The 15,134-nt window shown below is 42.7% G+C and overlaps 5 protein-coding genes and 1 long non-coding RNA gene across 9 annotated transcripts; 2 read left to right on the forward strand and 4 right to left on the reverse strand.

The window, feature by feature from the left end:
• Window positions 1-5,595: 5,595 nt before the first annotated feature.
• Window positions 5,596-9,395, reverse strand: LOC9646215 (putative inactive cadmium/zinc-transporting ATPase HMA3). Its single transcript, XM_002976072.2, has 12 exons — window positions 9,259-9,395; window positions 8,981-9,214; window positions 8,374-8,929; window positions 8,050-8,307; window positions 7,892-7,989; window positions 7,573-7,825; window positions 7,378-7,515; window positions 6,997-7,324; window positions 6,740-6,942; window positions 6,555-6,682; window positions 6,428-6,496; window positions 5,596-6,369 (listed from the first exon to the last, which is right to left on the reverse strand). Exons 1-12 carry the CDS (start codon window positions 9,265-9,267, stop codon window positions 5,686-5,688), a joined length of 2,958 nt encoding a protein of 985 aa, XP_002976118.2. The 5' UTR covers window positions 9,268-9,395; the 3' UTR covers window positions 5,596-5,685.
• Window positions 9,396-9,795: 400 nt separating this feature from the next.
• Window positions 9,796-10,909, reverse strand: LOC9646216 (calcineurin subunit B). Its single transcript, XM_002976073.2, has 6 exons — window positions 10,802-10,909; window positions 10,619-10,743; window positions 10,466-10,562; window positions 10,305-10,414; window positions 10,168-10,242; window positions 9,796-10,112 (listed from the first exon to the last, which is right to left on the reverse strand). Exons 1-6 carry the CDS (start codon window positions 10,869-10,871, stop codon window positions 10,062-10,064), a joined length of 528 nt encoding a protein of 175 aa, XP_002976119.1. The 5' UTR covers window positions 10,872-10,909; the 3' UTR covers window positions 9,796-10,061.
• A 12-nt stretch (window positions 10,910-10,921) lies between these two features.
• On the forward strand, window positions 10,922-11,890 carry LOC9646217 (intraflagellar transport protein 22). Of its 4 annotated transcripts, none has more exons than XM_024680875.1 (5): window positions 10,922-11,098; window positions 11,156-11,221; window positions 11,278-11,376; window positions 11,422-11,525; window positions 11,578-11,890. In XM_024680875.1, exons 1-5 carry the CDS (start codon window positions 10,938-10,940, stop codon window positions 11,709-11,711), a joined length of 564 nt encoding a protein of 187 aa, XP_024536643.1. In that variant the 5' UTR covers window positions 10,922-10,937; the 3' UTR covers window positions 11,712-11,890. The 4 variants fall into 4 exon arrangements, with proteins under 4 accessions (XP_024536643.1, XP_002975921.1, XP_024536644.1 ...); XM_002975875.2 differs by having other exon boundaries at window positions 11,422-11,513; XM_024680876.1 differs by having other exon boundaries at window positions 11,422-11,513; window positions 11,568-11,710.
• Window positions 11,022-11,332, reverse strand: LOC112348428. Its single transcript, XR_002993028.1, has 3 exons — window positions 11,291-11,332; window positions 11,131-11,236; window positions 11,022-11,064 (listed from the first exon to the last, which is right to left on the reverse strand). It is a non-coding gene; the product is annotated as an uncharacterized LOC112348428 (long non-coding RNA).
• On the reverse strand, window positions 11,721-14,219 carry LOC112348423 (uncharacterized protein DKFZp434B061-like). Its single transcript, XM_024680870.1, has 9 exons — window positions 13,859-14,219; window positions 12,888-13,803; window positions 12,705-12,836; window positions 12,576-12,655; window positions 12,451-12,526; window positions 12,296-12,394; window positions 12,131-12,236; window positions 11,992-12,079; window positions 11,721-11,942 (listed from the first exon to the last, which is right to left on the reverse strand). The coding sequence occupies exons 1-9, from the start codon at window positions 14,146-14,148 to the stop codon at window positions 11,774-11,776; spliced, it is 1,956 nt and encodes a 651-aa protein (XP_024536638.1). The 5' UTR covers window positions 14,149-14,219; the 3' UTR covers window positions 11,721-11,773.
• A 170-nt stretch (window positions 14,220-14,389) lies between these two features.
• On the forward strand, window positions 14,390-15,051 carry LOC9645809. Its single transcript, XM_002975876.2, has 3 exons — window positions 14,390-14,582; window positions 14,634-14,724; window positions 14,785-15,051. Exons 1-3 carry the CDS (start codon window positions 14,471-14,473, stop codon window positions 14,897-14,899), a joined length of 318 nt encoding a protein of 105 aa, XP_002975922.2. The 5' UTR covers window positions 14,390-14,470; the 3' UTR covers window positions 14,900-15,051.
• Window positions 15,052-15,134: the final 83 nt, after the last annotated feature.

A 15,134-nucleotide genomic window follows, 5' to 3' on the forward strand; every position in this document is an offset into this window, starting at 1 on the left:
ATTAAATCTCATAACCCTAGAGCCAGATTAATATTTTAGTGGCACTTTTGGGTGTTTGTTATAGAATCAAACATGTGGAGCACTTAGACCAAGTGCAAAGGCTAAGTGGCATAGATGCCATTCATAATACTAATATATCCCCCAAGTTGGGAATAAAACTTATGGAGGTTGTGAATGAAATGCATCTATTGGGTCATCTATGACCTATAAGACAAAGGTGATTAAATATAGCTTTAGCATAATAGGTTGATATATTAATGGTACCTTTGGGTGTTTATCATAGAATTGAATACATGGAGCACAAGTGTCATGTGTTCGATTCTATGACAAACACCCAAAGGTACCATTAATATATTAACCCATTATGCTAAGACTATGTCTAATCACCTTTGTCTCATAGTTCGTGGATGCATTTAAACTCTTTGAGTTCCTTTTTATTCAATTGATAGAAGGATTTGCAAAAAGTATTTTACTTTTCTCAACCTATCAAACAAATCTTTAATCCTTAGTAAAGGGTATTTGTTTTTTTTTGTATATTTGCACATACATATAAAGCCATTGTTTTTTTTTAACAAATAACACTAAAGCTTAATATGGCAAATTGCTCATCAATCAACTCTTTAAATTGGCATTCAAGCTCCTTGAATTCCTTTTTATTCAATTGATAGAGGGGTTGAACCACTACTTTAGCACGCTCAACCAACTCAATCTTATATTTTATCAGTTGAGCAAGGGGTAACCTCGCTAACAATTTTTTTGGTATTGTATCTCGAATTTAATCTAACACTTGTTGGATTGTTAAGGGCATTTTTTTTGTTCCCATCTTTTTATCTTTTTTCATAAAGAGTAAACACAAAAGTGCTATTTTAATTCCCTTAGCAAACTATTTTTTGGTAGGCACTAGGTTCAAGTAGGAATTTTTGGACCCATTTCACCTTATCTATAGATTTTATACTTTCACCCTAGATCATTTTCCAAAGGCATTCACTAATACCATTAGGTTTTTTTACTTTGTTTATGCAAGGCTATTACAAACCAACTGAACCAATTCATCTCAAAGATTATATCAAGTCACACTGTTTAAAATGGTAAAATTTATATCCACTTTCCATATCCGTACTTCAGCTCTTGTCAAAGTACTTCATTAGTGTTTTGGCTACCTTGAACAAATTCTATAATCCTTGGTTATCTCAGCTGTTGCATTGTTAATTTAGCTTGTTAAACTATATCTACAGCCATAAATTTTTATAAAGCATCTATATTAATAAGGATTTTAATAGAGTTACATCTAAGCTTCTTTTAAAAGGCTAGTAAATATTGCAAGTAACTCTTTACCAAAGTTGTTTGTGTAATGAATAACTTTGAAATAAGAATTGAATTACATACCTTTATTTGGACTTCACCCAACTTAATAGTCATATTTTTTTTTGGCATTTTTTGAATAAGGACATTCTCTCAAGAAGTGTCTAACCTTGCCACAATTGAAACATATATTATTCTCTATGCTATTAGTGGAATTGGTTTTCTTATTGGTGGGTTTGTTTGTTTTAACTTAACTCATTTATATGTTTATTTTTTAACTATTGAATTTGCCTTTTCAAAACTTCAAAGACTCATTTTTGAAGAAATTATTCTTAAATTTCCCCTTTTTATATATTTCTTTTGGTTTGAATCCCTTGCTAAATATGGATCTAGACCTAGTTGAGTTTGTTTTTTACTGATTGTTATTAAAATGCATTTTGATAAATGCTTTCTTGCATTTATGTCACCCATATTTGTGAAAAAAATCCTTTTAGCCATAATTGCATTCATATACAAATGGTTCCTATTTATTTTACATTACTCAACTTATCCTTCAAATGCAAAATAGCATTTAGGGAATATAAATTATTTGAATTTTCGTCTTTATCACTTTTTAGGTAGTTATTGGTCCTTCATTAGCCTTTGTCATTCTCCACCAAAATTTAGCATTATACCTTTTATGAGTTTAATAATCATAACATTCCTATATCATAAAATAAATCTTTCTACCACCTTATAGTCATTCCTCTTTTAATTTGTATTTAAAAATTGCTTATGGGCACCTCAGTTTACTCAACCCTATCTAATTCTGCTTTAATACTCATCAAAAGCTCCATGCCTTCTACACTACCTATATCTGTAGTCTTTTATTTTTTCTTTTATTTCTTGTAATGCATTAATTTGCATATGAGGGTCTTTAAATTATCCTTCTAGAGCATCCAATCAAGCCTTGAACAACTAAATCTCACCACCAAATTCATATTTGGAAGTCTCCTTATTAAAGTCTTCCTCATGCAAGGATTATTTATCCACCGCTTCTTGTTTGACTGGAGGCTCCATTTGTATAGACAGTTCAATCTTTGCCTTTGTTCCCTTATGTTTTGCCTTAGCCATTTCTTAGTGATCCACCTCTATCCTTTGTTACAAGCAACTTGGTACAATGCAAAAAGTATAACCAACCCTTAAATCTAATTTAATCTAAAAAGGGGGATTGAGAGAGAGATTGGGAATCTGTAGATGGATAATTAACACTTTATTGCTCATGTAGTGAGCAATTAAATCTAAGTAGAACTAAGTAAGAGCGTGAACCTTAGCAAGGGAACTTAACTAAGGCTAATATAAAAGTGGTTGGATAGATAAGGTAAACTAGCAAATTGGAAAAGAAAAATTTATGGCTTACAATTTGATATCAAAACTTTTTTCTCAGTTTCAAAACTTGTTTATAAGACCTTCTAAATTCCAAGCCTTAAATGCATTTTTGGGGGAAACACTATGGCATAATGGCAGTATCCTAACTCCCCACCTCTGTCTTAAAGGGAAGGCCCAAGCCCTTATGATGGGGTGAAGACCAATGAGCCATATAATACTTAAGTGGTGCACCATTCCACCTAAGTTGGGAGCATTATAGTCAATTTTTCTTCCAGGAGTGGGAGTTGTTTTTGAGCACTTTCTTAGAGGTTTCTTTAACAACCCCCTAAGTCTATATTCACTCTTACCCAAGGCTACTAACCCCCAATCTTAACCTTAACTCACTAAAGAGTTCTTTCAAGATTAGGTTTTTAACTTCATTATCTTTCACCCCCTCTCTCTTGGGAGATGATTGCTTTGGGCTTTTATCCCATGATTTGTATTAGTATTTGGACTTGGTCTTGATTTTAGACACAATCTTGGACTTGATCTTAGAAACTGTCTCGGACATTATTTCAGACTCGATCTTGGACATTGTCTCAGACACTATCTGGGATTTGGTCTTGGACATGATTTTGGATCTCAGACTCGGTTTCAGACTCGATCTCAAACTTGGTCTCACACTCAATCTTAAGCTCAATCTTGAACTCTATCTCATTCGATAAACTCTTTCTTGTTCTAGTCATAAATTCGAAGTGTCCTTTAGCCTATTCGTATTGCTAATTATAATTAATATTGCTAGCTTCTTTTAATAGTCCCTCTTGTTCAAGTGTTCCTAAACTAGATTTAGCATTTATACTTGGCTAGATAAACATTAAAAAAGAATTCCTAAGTATTTATTTATCCAAGCATACTTGGTTTGGTTTATTAGTTCTCTTTTTCTTTGTCTTGCATTAGCTTGACAACCCCTATGTATTTAGTTGTAGTCCCTCAATATCACTACATGATAAATTACTATGTCCACTAAACACCCTCACTATCATGCCCCATGTGTTGGTCCTATTTAGTCCTATTATCTATTTCTAAAAAGTGTTTATATTTGTGAGTGAGGCATATCTATGGAATGTAGAAATTATCCATAATAGTGTTGTTCCCATGTCCAAATTTATAATTTAGTGTTTAGTAAATTTTTGTAATTATCCTAGATATTAACTTCTAGAAAGCCCAAAGTGTGGGGGGTTCAAATATATAGTAGGGATAGTGGGTAGGTTGGATATATCCAACTAATTTAAAACATTATTTGGCTTTCCATTAGATGTATTTGTTCTTGTTTTATGTCTAGCTTAGGTTTAAGTTCAAGCTCCAATAGAGTACCTATATCCTTACATTAGGTCATTAGTATGTTAAAATACTACCAAACTTTATTTGGCTTTGTTTTACCTGTTAATTTTAGTGTTGGGATATTAGATGTTTTACAATTATCTCAATGTCACTTCGTGCTTTTATTCCTTTACTTCTTAGCTATAGCTCAAGAGTTGCTTCATACTTTATTTCCTACGCTCATTAGGTATTACTTGGGTGTTGGGTGGCTCAAGGCCTTAAATCTCAAATCCCACTCCATTGCCCTTGGCACACATGTCCAAGGGCATGTTTTGATTTGTGATTATTCTATGGGAAATCATTATAAGGTAAAAAGTGAAAACAACATATGTTACATTAATTGAGACATCAAAATATAAAATGCCTCAATAAATGTAAGATCATTATCCAAGAGAATCCTCTCTAGACAAGAATGTTGAAACACCACTTGATTGAGGAGAAAGTATCTAATAATAATTATAGATGCATTAGCGAGAGTAACTAAATAAGTTAAATAATCAAAAACAATAATTACATACTTATTCCTAGCAGTCTATCAAGGAAAAGGCTTTATAAAATAGAATGCCACCAACTTAAATAAATAAAAAATTACAATTAATTCCAACTGTTCTTCTATAATATGAAGAGGAGTATTGTGATCTTATATATATACTTGTTGACATATTATTGTATCTTCAGCTAATAACAAGACTTGTGCAACTTCTTAATCATATAAGGATTTCTTAAAATATGAGAGTTATAGTAAGTATAGAGGAAGTCTAGAATGAAACAAAAATCACTATTATTAAGCATAAATGATCATCTATATCAATCCTTACAAAATAAAGAAGGTTATTTTTAAAGTGATATTGAGAATATAAATGTTAAAATAGTAATTTATTGATAAATTATGCAAGATTCTTAAAGCCATCACAAAACCTTTAAATTCACATCTTAACACTTTCTTTAAGCCTCCTCAACATTATCTAAAGAATGCAAATTCAGTTTTGCATCTTGTAGACATTAAATATCAAACACAACAATTATCAATAGTATAAAGTCCTTGTTTAGAAAATCCACAAATGTTAAAATAATAGACTTTTCATAAACAAAAGAAAAGAGAGAAGGAAAGGAACTTAAAATAGAGCATTAGCATTATATTAAACTCTTAAAGTGATGAACAACTTCAAAATTGTAAATTTGAAACTTTAAAGCTTAGTAAATAATATAGATAACTAAATTATTTTTCTTTGACAATAAAGTGATTGTAACATAATCACCCTTTAGTAGCATTTAAGAAATATGTATAAAACATCTCAAAACCTTAAACATTACGATGGTGAAATAGTTTATCTCAATTAATTGTATAAAGTACCATTGCAATGGAATGATATTTGTTAGGGATGCTGGTACTCTCTTGCATCAGCATAAACCCATAACTGAACACAAAATGAAAACTGACTAAGTCAAAACTAAAAAAGTTATCAACACTTAGGATTTGTAAATGCCTACTCAAATCAGATAAAAGGATGACATGGATGATTTCAACAATGCTAGCAATAATGCAATGCAATCAGAAAGAGAATCAACAGACAATGGTCGTGGCCATTTATGTATGTGTCAACGTCATAAGCCTGGAGAAGGAAGTCCTGAGTAAGCAAGAGTTGGAGACTTTGTTTATATCTTTGGCACGCTGCAGCACGATTGGCCTTTGCCACAAGCGTTCTTCTTGCAGTGCGAGTGCGTTTGATCCTGCTGGGTATGGTCATGGCTATGGTGGCGATGGAGCTGGTGCTTTTCAGCGGCATGCTCGTGATCTGAGCACTGTGTTCTTTCAGCGTGATCGTCGTCCTTGGAGCACTGTTTACTACTGTGCTGATCGTGGTCGTGATCCTTGCAATTCTTTCCATGGCGATGGTGGTTGCCCGACGATCTCGTCTTCCCTGTTCCACGGAGCAAGAGCGTGCTGTTTGAGATCACCAGCAAGCACGCCCCGACGTCTACCAGGACAGCCATCCACAGGTAGCCATAGCCAGCGAACGAGAGTGCCAGCATTGCGGCTTTGAGGCCCACCGAGATGACAACGTTCTGTATAACTTTGGTGCGGACTCTCCTTCCCAGGCTCACCACCAAGCCCAGCTTCCGGAGATCGTCGGTCATCAGGAAAACGTCCGATGTCTCCATTGCCACTGCTGATCCGGCTAGACCCATGGCGAATCCTACGTCCGCTGCTGCTAAAGCCGGGGCATCGTTTATCCCATCCCCTATCATTCCCGTCACACCGGCGTTTTCTTTCAGCTCTTGGATGATTCTGACTTTGTCCTGAGGGAGAAGACCGGCGTGCACAGTGACTCCTCCCAACTGTAGTGGAGATAGTTCAAGTGACCCCTCGAATATACAAGACGAAATCGAAGCTTACTTTGCTCTGGACGTCCTGGGCCGTCTCATTGTTATCCCCAGTTAACATATGAATCTGGACGTTCAGACGCTGCCATAAACAAAAGACAGCTTGTGAGCAAACACGGGAAAGAAGCTCAAAGGTAAACCTTTAGACTCCGCACTGCTTCTGCCGCTTCCTCCCGTACGTGATCCTCGAGGCTGAAAACTGCCAGGAGCTGGTGATCCTTTCCAACCCAGCCCATGGTTGCTGTTTGAGTCGCTAGCTTCGTAATGGCTGGAGAAAAACTAACAGTTAGATTACAAGTCCACGGAAAGAGGAGCCGATAGAAACCTGTATTGCTCCAGCCAAGGCGAGATGCTAATCGCGCGTTACCAATCTCTATCAAGTGCCCATCCACAACGGCGGACACACCTTCGCCTTCAATGATCTGAAAGTCTGTAACGGACTTCGATGGAACAACATCTTGTAAGCTAGCGTACGTGACGAGTGCAGCGGCCATTGGATGGCTCGATCTACTTTCAACACTCGCCAACCTGCGCAACAAGAAACACTATATCAGCAACACACAGCAGGAAAATCAAACGTACCAATACAAGATCTGTTGCAGATCTTCGGTTTCACCAACAGCCACAACTTCGGAAACGCGGAAGTGTCCCTCTGTCAGTGTTCCCGTCTTGTCCATAGCTAAGCATTTGATCTTGGCCAGGATTTCAAGGTAGCTTCCACCCTTGATCACTACTCCAAGTCTTGCTGCGTGTTGTATTCCGCAGGCGACTGCCACGGGCGTCGAAAGGACTAAAGCACACGGGCAAGCCACAACGAGCAGAACGAGAGCTAAGTACAGCCAGTGCTTCTCATTGCGAACGTGCGCTATCAACGGAATGAGTGCCAGACCAAGAGCTGTCGCCACCAAAACTGTCGCGGAGCAACGCTGCATTAGCAATGGCACAGAGATTTTGTCGAGTTACCAGGAGTGTAGAATTTTGCAAACTTCTCCACAAGCTGCTCGAAGTGAGATCGTTTTGCTTGAGCTTCCTCCACGAGTTTGATCATTCTTGAGACAGCCGAGTCTTCAGCAAGTGCAGTGGTTTGCACGGTGATGTAGCCTGCAGACATGGATGACGTTAGTTTCGAAAGTGAACCGTAAGAATAAATCCGCGTACCAGCCAAATTCACTGTTCCAGCCCAAACCTCGCTTCCGCAAGTCTTCTCGACAGGTTTTGATTCACCAGTCAAGCTGCTTTCATCCAAAGAGCACCCTCCCGACAGGATAGTCCCGTCTACGGGAATCATCTCCCCAGCTTTGACAGCAATTGATGATCCAAGTTTCACTTCGTCAACGGAGACCATCACTCCGGTTTCGGCAAGGATGGCGTTCCGAGGGACATCCAGACCGGACGCCAGTGCGGAACGCGCCTGAGACACCACGACGAGTGTCATAAAGAGCAAGGACAAACAAAACGAAAAACAAGAACAGCTTACCTGCTCGCTCGATCGTCCTTCCAGCCACTCAGCTAGAGTAAACAGAAATACGATCGATCCCGCTTCAATGTAGTCAGCTAGAGCAATAGCGCCGCCGACTGATCTAACGTTTCATCATCAGACACTGGAAAGCCTGCTTTCCTGTCAACTCATCGTACCTGCTATGAGCATAAGAATGTTAATGTCTAGAATCCAGCGTCTTAGAGATGCTATGCTCCGCATAAGAATCGGCGGTATACCAACAGCCACGGCTCCGATAGCCATCCATTTCAAAGGGTTCCAGAAGTGTTTGAAAAAGGATACAAGCAGTAGAATACCGCAGCAAATGGTCCACGGACTGGGCCACTTGTTAGCCTTCTTCAGCTCTCCACGACGATGTAAACTTGCGTCTAGCCTGGCTTCGTTGAGTGCTTTGACTGGAGAAAGACAAGAATGAAGGATGAGAAGAAAACAGAGCAAGCACGGAAGATAAAGCTGTCTACCTAGACGTCCTTCAGGTGTCAAGAGCTTGTCGTGAACAACTGTCACACTGCGCGCCGTGTAGTTCACCGAGACCTCCTTGACACCGGGTAAAGGCTCCAAGATCTTCCTGACAAGAGGAACCTCCGAGGGGCAGCAAAGACCCATCACGCTCAACACAGTCCGCGTAACTTGCTGGAAGTTCTCTGGAATGCTTAGGATGTTCTCGGCAAGCCTGGGCGAGTGTACCACCGCATCGTCCTCCTCGGCCAGAATCTCGTAACCTTTGCCGTCGGTGGTCTGGTAGCTGAAGATATCCATCAGCTGCTGCTTCGGCCGCCGCTTGAGCTTTCCCAGCGACTCTCCCACCTTGACTAGGCGGCCGTGCTCGTACTGGGAATCCCCGGCATCTCGGACGAGCGCGTAGGATCCATCCTGCTTGGGCACCAGGAAGTCGTAGTGATCACCGTGAGGGATCTGGTTGTGGCCACAGTCGTCGTCGTGCTTGTGCTCGTCCCTGTGCGATGAAGTGAGCTCGTTCCAAGACATGGGGAGAGCCCAGCATGCCTCCTCCACGCACTGCCACCCAAGAGCAAGCCTGTCAATCGTCCAGCCACGCCAATTCCATACCTGCTCGAGCAGAACATCCTCGGTGGTGTCCCCGTGATGGACATGAGCGTGGACGTGTTGGCTCTCCTTGAGGCAGCAGCGCTCGGACTCGGGGAGAGGCGCCCAGGTCCCCGTGTGGTGATCCACAAAGCAGATCCTTCCCTTGTCCGGGACTGCCACATACGTGATGGCGTCGCCCTCGAGGATGAGAAGATGATCGCCCTCCTTGTGCTCCTTGTGCTCCTGGTGCTCCTCCTGTGCACGGGGATGAAATCGCAGAGCGCGGAAAGGAGGTGTACCTGATGCATGATCGATCGCCCCGACGATACAATGCAGGACGAAGCAAGAATCTCTCTCGCGGTGGTCACGGCGCCGATCGATCCACTGCTCCGATGGATGAAACCCTAGCACGTCTTCTTTCCTCCTCTCACCCAAAATCAAAACTCACACCACATTGTGGGAGAGAGGGAAGGCTGTTATATATTTTTGAGGCCATCGGATCGGCATATGCTGTATCTGGTCCTTCAAAAATATTTGGACCGAAGTGCATTCCTGTATCAGTGGACTTTAATTAAAGTATTGGTAAGTTCCTAAGTAAGTTCTTGTGGTGCTTGTTCTTTACAGGTGCCGTGTGGCATCGCATCCTAAAATCTGCAATAAAGCCACGCAAGAAGTCTAGATTACGTGTCAACTATAAATGAAATCGTAAATTTGGAATTTGTCAGCAAACGTTGTCAATATCCTTAACGTGTAGTAAAAAGCAAAACACCAGGTGGCGGCTTCAGTTTGGGTAACAGTGCTAAAATCTGGGCATTTTCCTATTGGGGTGTTGAAAGTAATGTTCTAATATTTTTCTGAGTTTAGAATTTGTGATTTAGAAAAGTAAAAATAAATCAGCTTGCAAGCACCGCTTTTTTGAAAACGCTGAATTATTTCCAAAGTTTCTTTGATGAACCGGACTCCTCACGACCCTGCCATTTTGGAACTCACTCAAGACATAAGATTACGCACTGCTTTTACTGAGACATTATCTAAACTCACGCAACAATCCTCTCTCATGGAGATGCTTGGACTAGTGGGATCGTGCATTGTTTCTTCGTGCTCAATCCACAGGAACTTCCACCTCCATTTTAAGATTTGCCTTGACAAGCACCTAGGCGGCACAAAGGCGGCAAAGCTATGTGAACTTAAGAAGCTTGGGTACTTACCTTCACGAAGTCTTCGTAAGTGAGCATGCAGCCAGATGAGAACCCTGCTTGATCCAGCGCTTGGATCACGACTTGCTAGGCAAACAGGAGAAAGCTGAGTAAAGTGAAACGACAGAGAAGGAAGCGCTTGCTTTTACCTCTCGCTGCTTCTCGGTGAGGAAAGAACCAGAAAGATCACGAAGGACCCCCAATATGTCACTTGTTGTCACTTTCCCATCGCCATCGGAATCATACACCTTAAAAATGACTGAAAAAGGAACACCATAAGGCGATGGGAAAAGCGGAAGGAGGTCCTTACACTCCATCTTCTCCTTGAAGCTGGCTCGGGGACTGAATGCCGACAGCAGCAGCACAAATTCCTTGAAATTCACGCCCTCGAGTATCCTGAGGAGCCTCTGGAAAAATCAAAAGCATGGTGGAGATCACGAAAAAGCTAGAAAGAGCCATTCACCTGAGCAAGAGGATTCAATGCAAACTCGGGAACTGCCATGAACTCGTCCTCGAGGATGAAGCCTTTGCCAGAGCGATCCAAAATGCAAAACCTTTCGTACAAAGAGATGATTTCTCTCTGCGAGACTGGAGAGAAAAAAGACATTATTTCTGGAGCCCAGCTAATTGATCGAAGAACACTTACAGATTCCTTTGCAGTGGCTCTGGACCTCCTCAATATCGTACTGCGTGAGCATGGACGATGTGTTGCCCATTTTTTGTCCCTTCCTCACCAATGCATTGCTGAAGAACCCTAAAGGAAAACATAAAAGAGAAAAAAAATGAGAGGAGCGGAAGAAGCGAGGAGAAACTACCCAACTTCCAAGGCGCTCAAGGTTTGCATCGTTGGTCCAAAATGCAGCGGCAAGACGGCGTTGGCGAGGGCCCTGGCTGGAGCGCCATGGGAATCTGGGCGACGATACACACCCACCGTGGGAGTCAGGTACAGAAAAACCGTGCTGATCGAGAGCTTACCGTGACTTGTTTCGTTCTTCCTTAGAATCCAGGAAGTCTCGATCAATAAAAACACAACTTTGGAGCTCTGGGACTGTTCTGGAGACGCAAGGTAATCCTCGTCACCCTGCAAACTTACTTTCAGTCTGATTGCTTTTTTGTGTGTAGATATGAAGCTTACCATCCAGCAGTAGCCAGCAACGCAGAAGGGCTTATCCTTGTTTACACCTTGTCCCAACCAAAGCAGAAGCTAGAACTGGAGAAATGGTAGTTTACACGTCAAACGAATTATGCAACTGAAACATGTAACAGGTACCACGATTTCGCTGCTGCAAACCATCTGCCAGCGTCCGTGTGTCAGATAATCGGCGTTGATACGGGAGTGAACAATTCCAAAGCATCTGGTAAGGCATCTGGTAAGATATCAGTGCACTCTCAAACTCAAACTCTACAACAAGTACCTTGCAGCGATGGAAGGCCGGCTTGCGGCTCTTCCACACATGGTATTGGTGCTCAAGAATCCAGAGGCAAATGCGCAGCTGCTCCATGTACTGGATGGCCTCCTGCAGAACATTCTTAAACGCAAGAGATCCCAGGAATGAAGTCGAGAATCGAGAAAGAGAGAGTCGTTAATTACAGCGCCGGATACAAGTGTTAGAACCAGTCACGGAAGGAATGTAGCTACGCACGCACATATACGGTGAAACCTTTGATATCCGGCAGGAAGAGAGTAAATTGCGGTGTTTAAGTCCTCCTCTGTAATAACACTCTGTGTTCTCCTTGTCGAGTCCACAAGTACCTCACAAGGCATGATGGCTTTTGGATATTGCCCACTGAGAGACACAGAACATCAATTTTAAAAACATGCTAAGAAGAGCTTACTTGCAGAGTGATTGCAACGAGAAAACGAGTGTTATCTTCAGGCGCAATCTATAGTTCATGAAGTCGCATTGCAAACATATCCCGTGGTCTGAAAAATGGAGGATTCATAAAATGAGTTTAATAGAATAAGCAAACGAACCTTTATTAAGCGTGAAAAGAACCGAATCCAAGCACCGATGATGTGCTCGACAATCTCTAGCCTCCGTGGCGACTTGGATCAAGTTCGTAACCAGATCGCTGCTTTGCTATAACAATTAAAAAGACAATGAGAAAAACACACAGAGTGAATCAAATCAACCCATACTTGCATGGCTGCTGGAAGGTTTTTAAGCTGCTTAACTCGGTGCTTCTCAGCAGGTAGCAACGACTGAAACAGAAGCGCCGAATTCATACGAGGAAATCCCTGTAAAACTTTCATCCATGTGAGTAAAGAACGTTGAAACCGCAAGTCCAAATAACCTTTTCAATGAAGTTCAAATGAGGTGTTAATTGGATCCACGCAGAGGAAGCTGATCCCTTTCCTTCAATGGTTATGCTGTTGCAGTCTTTAGCATGAGCAGGAAAAAAACGCTACGAAATAATACCTTTGGTTCACCCTGTAGCCGTGGCTTATATCAAGCTTATAACTGTCTCGCTCGCTGACGAGTCGGGTAATGTGCCAGCCCTGTTATGAAGCACTAAGAAAAAAAAACTCTTTATACAGTAGATCTAACCTGTATTTTGTGAATCATTCGACGTTTGAAGTGCTCCGTCTTGCACGACTCCGACGTCAGTGAAAAAACTCGTTTCCGATCTTCCAGTTCTTTCATGGTTGCTTTCAGTTGTTCGTTCTTATCGTGCATTTCCTGTAAACATTTTTTTTCAGAAGAAGTCGAAAAGCTAGCAGAAGACAATACCTGGAGTTCGCTTCGCAACTCAGCAAGTTCCTTCTCCTGGTCGACAGCGGGCAACTGGGAATTGATTTGGATGTTACGGCTCGCCACAGCGGAAGGATCTTGAAGAGGAACTTGAGCTGTAACCGTACCCTTGAGCTCTTCCGGCGCTATTGACGTCGGAAACGGTGGACTCGAAGGCACTTGAGGAGTGACAGTGATGTCTTGGTGTTGCTCTGGTGCGGTTGCTTTTACAGGAGATAATGTACGTGCAGTCACTTGGGGTGTTACCGTGATGTCTTGGAGCCTCTTCGGTGTGATGGATCTCTCAGGAATTGGTGAACTTTGAGGTAGAGTGATGCCTTCGAGCTTCTTCGCTGTGATTGCCTTCGCAGGTGATGATGGACTTGGACTTGAAAGTACTTGAGGTACCATGATATCCTGGAGCTTCTTCGGTGGGATTGCTCTCGCAGGAGATGATGGACTCGAAGTGACTTGTGGTACAGTGATGTCCTGGAGCTTCTTCGGTGGGACGGACCTCGCTGAAGATAGTGGACTCCTGTTTTCCTTCCCCTTGAAACGAGGAGAAGCTCTGAAAACTCTCCGACGCTTTTGAGCCAGTGCCCCAGCGTCAACCATCTCCGTGTACTGCATTGACAGTGTCCGATCGAGAGAAACTGGCGGCGAATCTGTTGGCACTGCCTCTGGTGGTCTTCGAGGATTTTGCACCGTGAAGCTCATATCACTTTCCAGTGATCCGGGACGCCTGGAGACCTCCTCTGCTCCAGCCGCTGTGTCATCGTCGTTGAATCGACAAAGTTTAGCTGAAAACGTTGTGCTATCCAAGGTGATATCGTCCTCGAGCGAAGGAGATCCCAGGTTGGCTTGAACGATGTGATTGATATCAACTGGGCCAGCAGCCTCCTCATCATCCTCAGATCTACATTCATTGTAGAGCGTCAGGTTTTTTCTTCCTAGAAAGCAAACAAACTTACGCGGCGTTGGCAATGGGATTTTGGTCTGTGGAGTCCAGAGATTGGCTCCTAGCGGCAAGCCTTGGAGATTTGCGTAGAGGCTGAGAGGCCACCTCCACTACTCCTCCAGGAGGAGTTGCGTACTCATCGTCCCTTGGAAAGACATGGACCGTCTGAATCTCGGCGAAGCTTACTCGTCTGGCCGAAGAACGCCTCTTCTTCCTCCGGGGAATCGTCGTGTCGTCCTCGAAAACGTCCAGCGTCGGCGTTTCACCGAAGCGTAGCGCCAGATCGAGCGCGGCGGCTGCCATTCTCGGCTACTCCTATTTATTTACCTCGATCTCTGCAGCGGCATTCCGCGCCTCTCCAACGATCCCACAAACCCTAGCCTCCCCATTTCAAAATTTCCCAACGTCTCTCTTTTTCTTGATCCAATGGCTGTAACCTTAGTGACGTGTCAAGCATCGGGAGTGCCACGTGGTGCATGGAGGTCTGACGCGTTGAGTACTTGGCCGCCGCCACGTTGGAAGCGAATGGCTGCTAGGTCTCGTTTTTGGCAATTCCAGTGGTTACTTCGCGACCGGCTCTGTTCATCGATTGATTTAAAAGGAGCTGGAGAATCAAGGGGAGCGCATGGCTTCATTGACGATGTCTCGCGGCGAAGAATCCATTTCCAGCGGCAGTGGCGGTAGCACTGTGAGCCGGGTTAGCTCCTGGGTGCGCGAGAACAAGCTCAAGACGATCGGTAAGAGCAGTGCGTTGTCTCATCGATGACGATCCAATCGATTATCTCCAGGTACTTTTTGGGGCACCACGCTCGGCTCCTCGATCTTGTGGAATCTGTCCAAGCCACACGAGAAATTGAGTCTCAAGTTGCTCCACGCCAGGTAAGAGCTCGATCGATCGCAAGAAAGAAGAAATGTAATCGAATCTTTGCTGCGATTCAGGGTCCACGCGCAAGGAGTGACGCTTATGGCATTAGCCGGAGCTGGATTTCTCGAGTACTTGGATCGCCGCGAGAAGAATAACCTCAAGCTAGCGGCAGCAGCACAAAAGCATTAGCTTCTTCGTTTTAGGGTTCTTCCTTGGAGAATATTCCGTCGGCTTGCGAAAGTAGCAGAATCGTCTCTCGCACAATTTTCTCCGTTAGAAACGATTCTCTTATGCCATGTGTTAGAATATTCGCCCAGTGTAAAGAGTATATTTAAGCCCAACAGAAGAACCGTTCGCGCGCTTAAAAATCCGGGCGTGCGAACGACGTGTTGTTATTGCCTTGGCAGTCGTGGTTAGTTTAATG

Source organism: Selaginella moellendorffii, unplaced genomic scaffold (genome assembly GCF_000143415.4).
Source record: "Selaginella moellendorffii unplaced genomic scaffold, v1.0 SELMOscaffold_29, whole genome shotgun sequence".
In the NCBI taxonomy this organism is placed as follows: domain Eukaryota; kingdom Viridiplantae; phylum Streptophyta; class Lycopodiopsida; order Selaginellales; family Selaginellaceae; genus Selaginella; species Selaginella moellendorffii.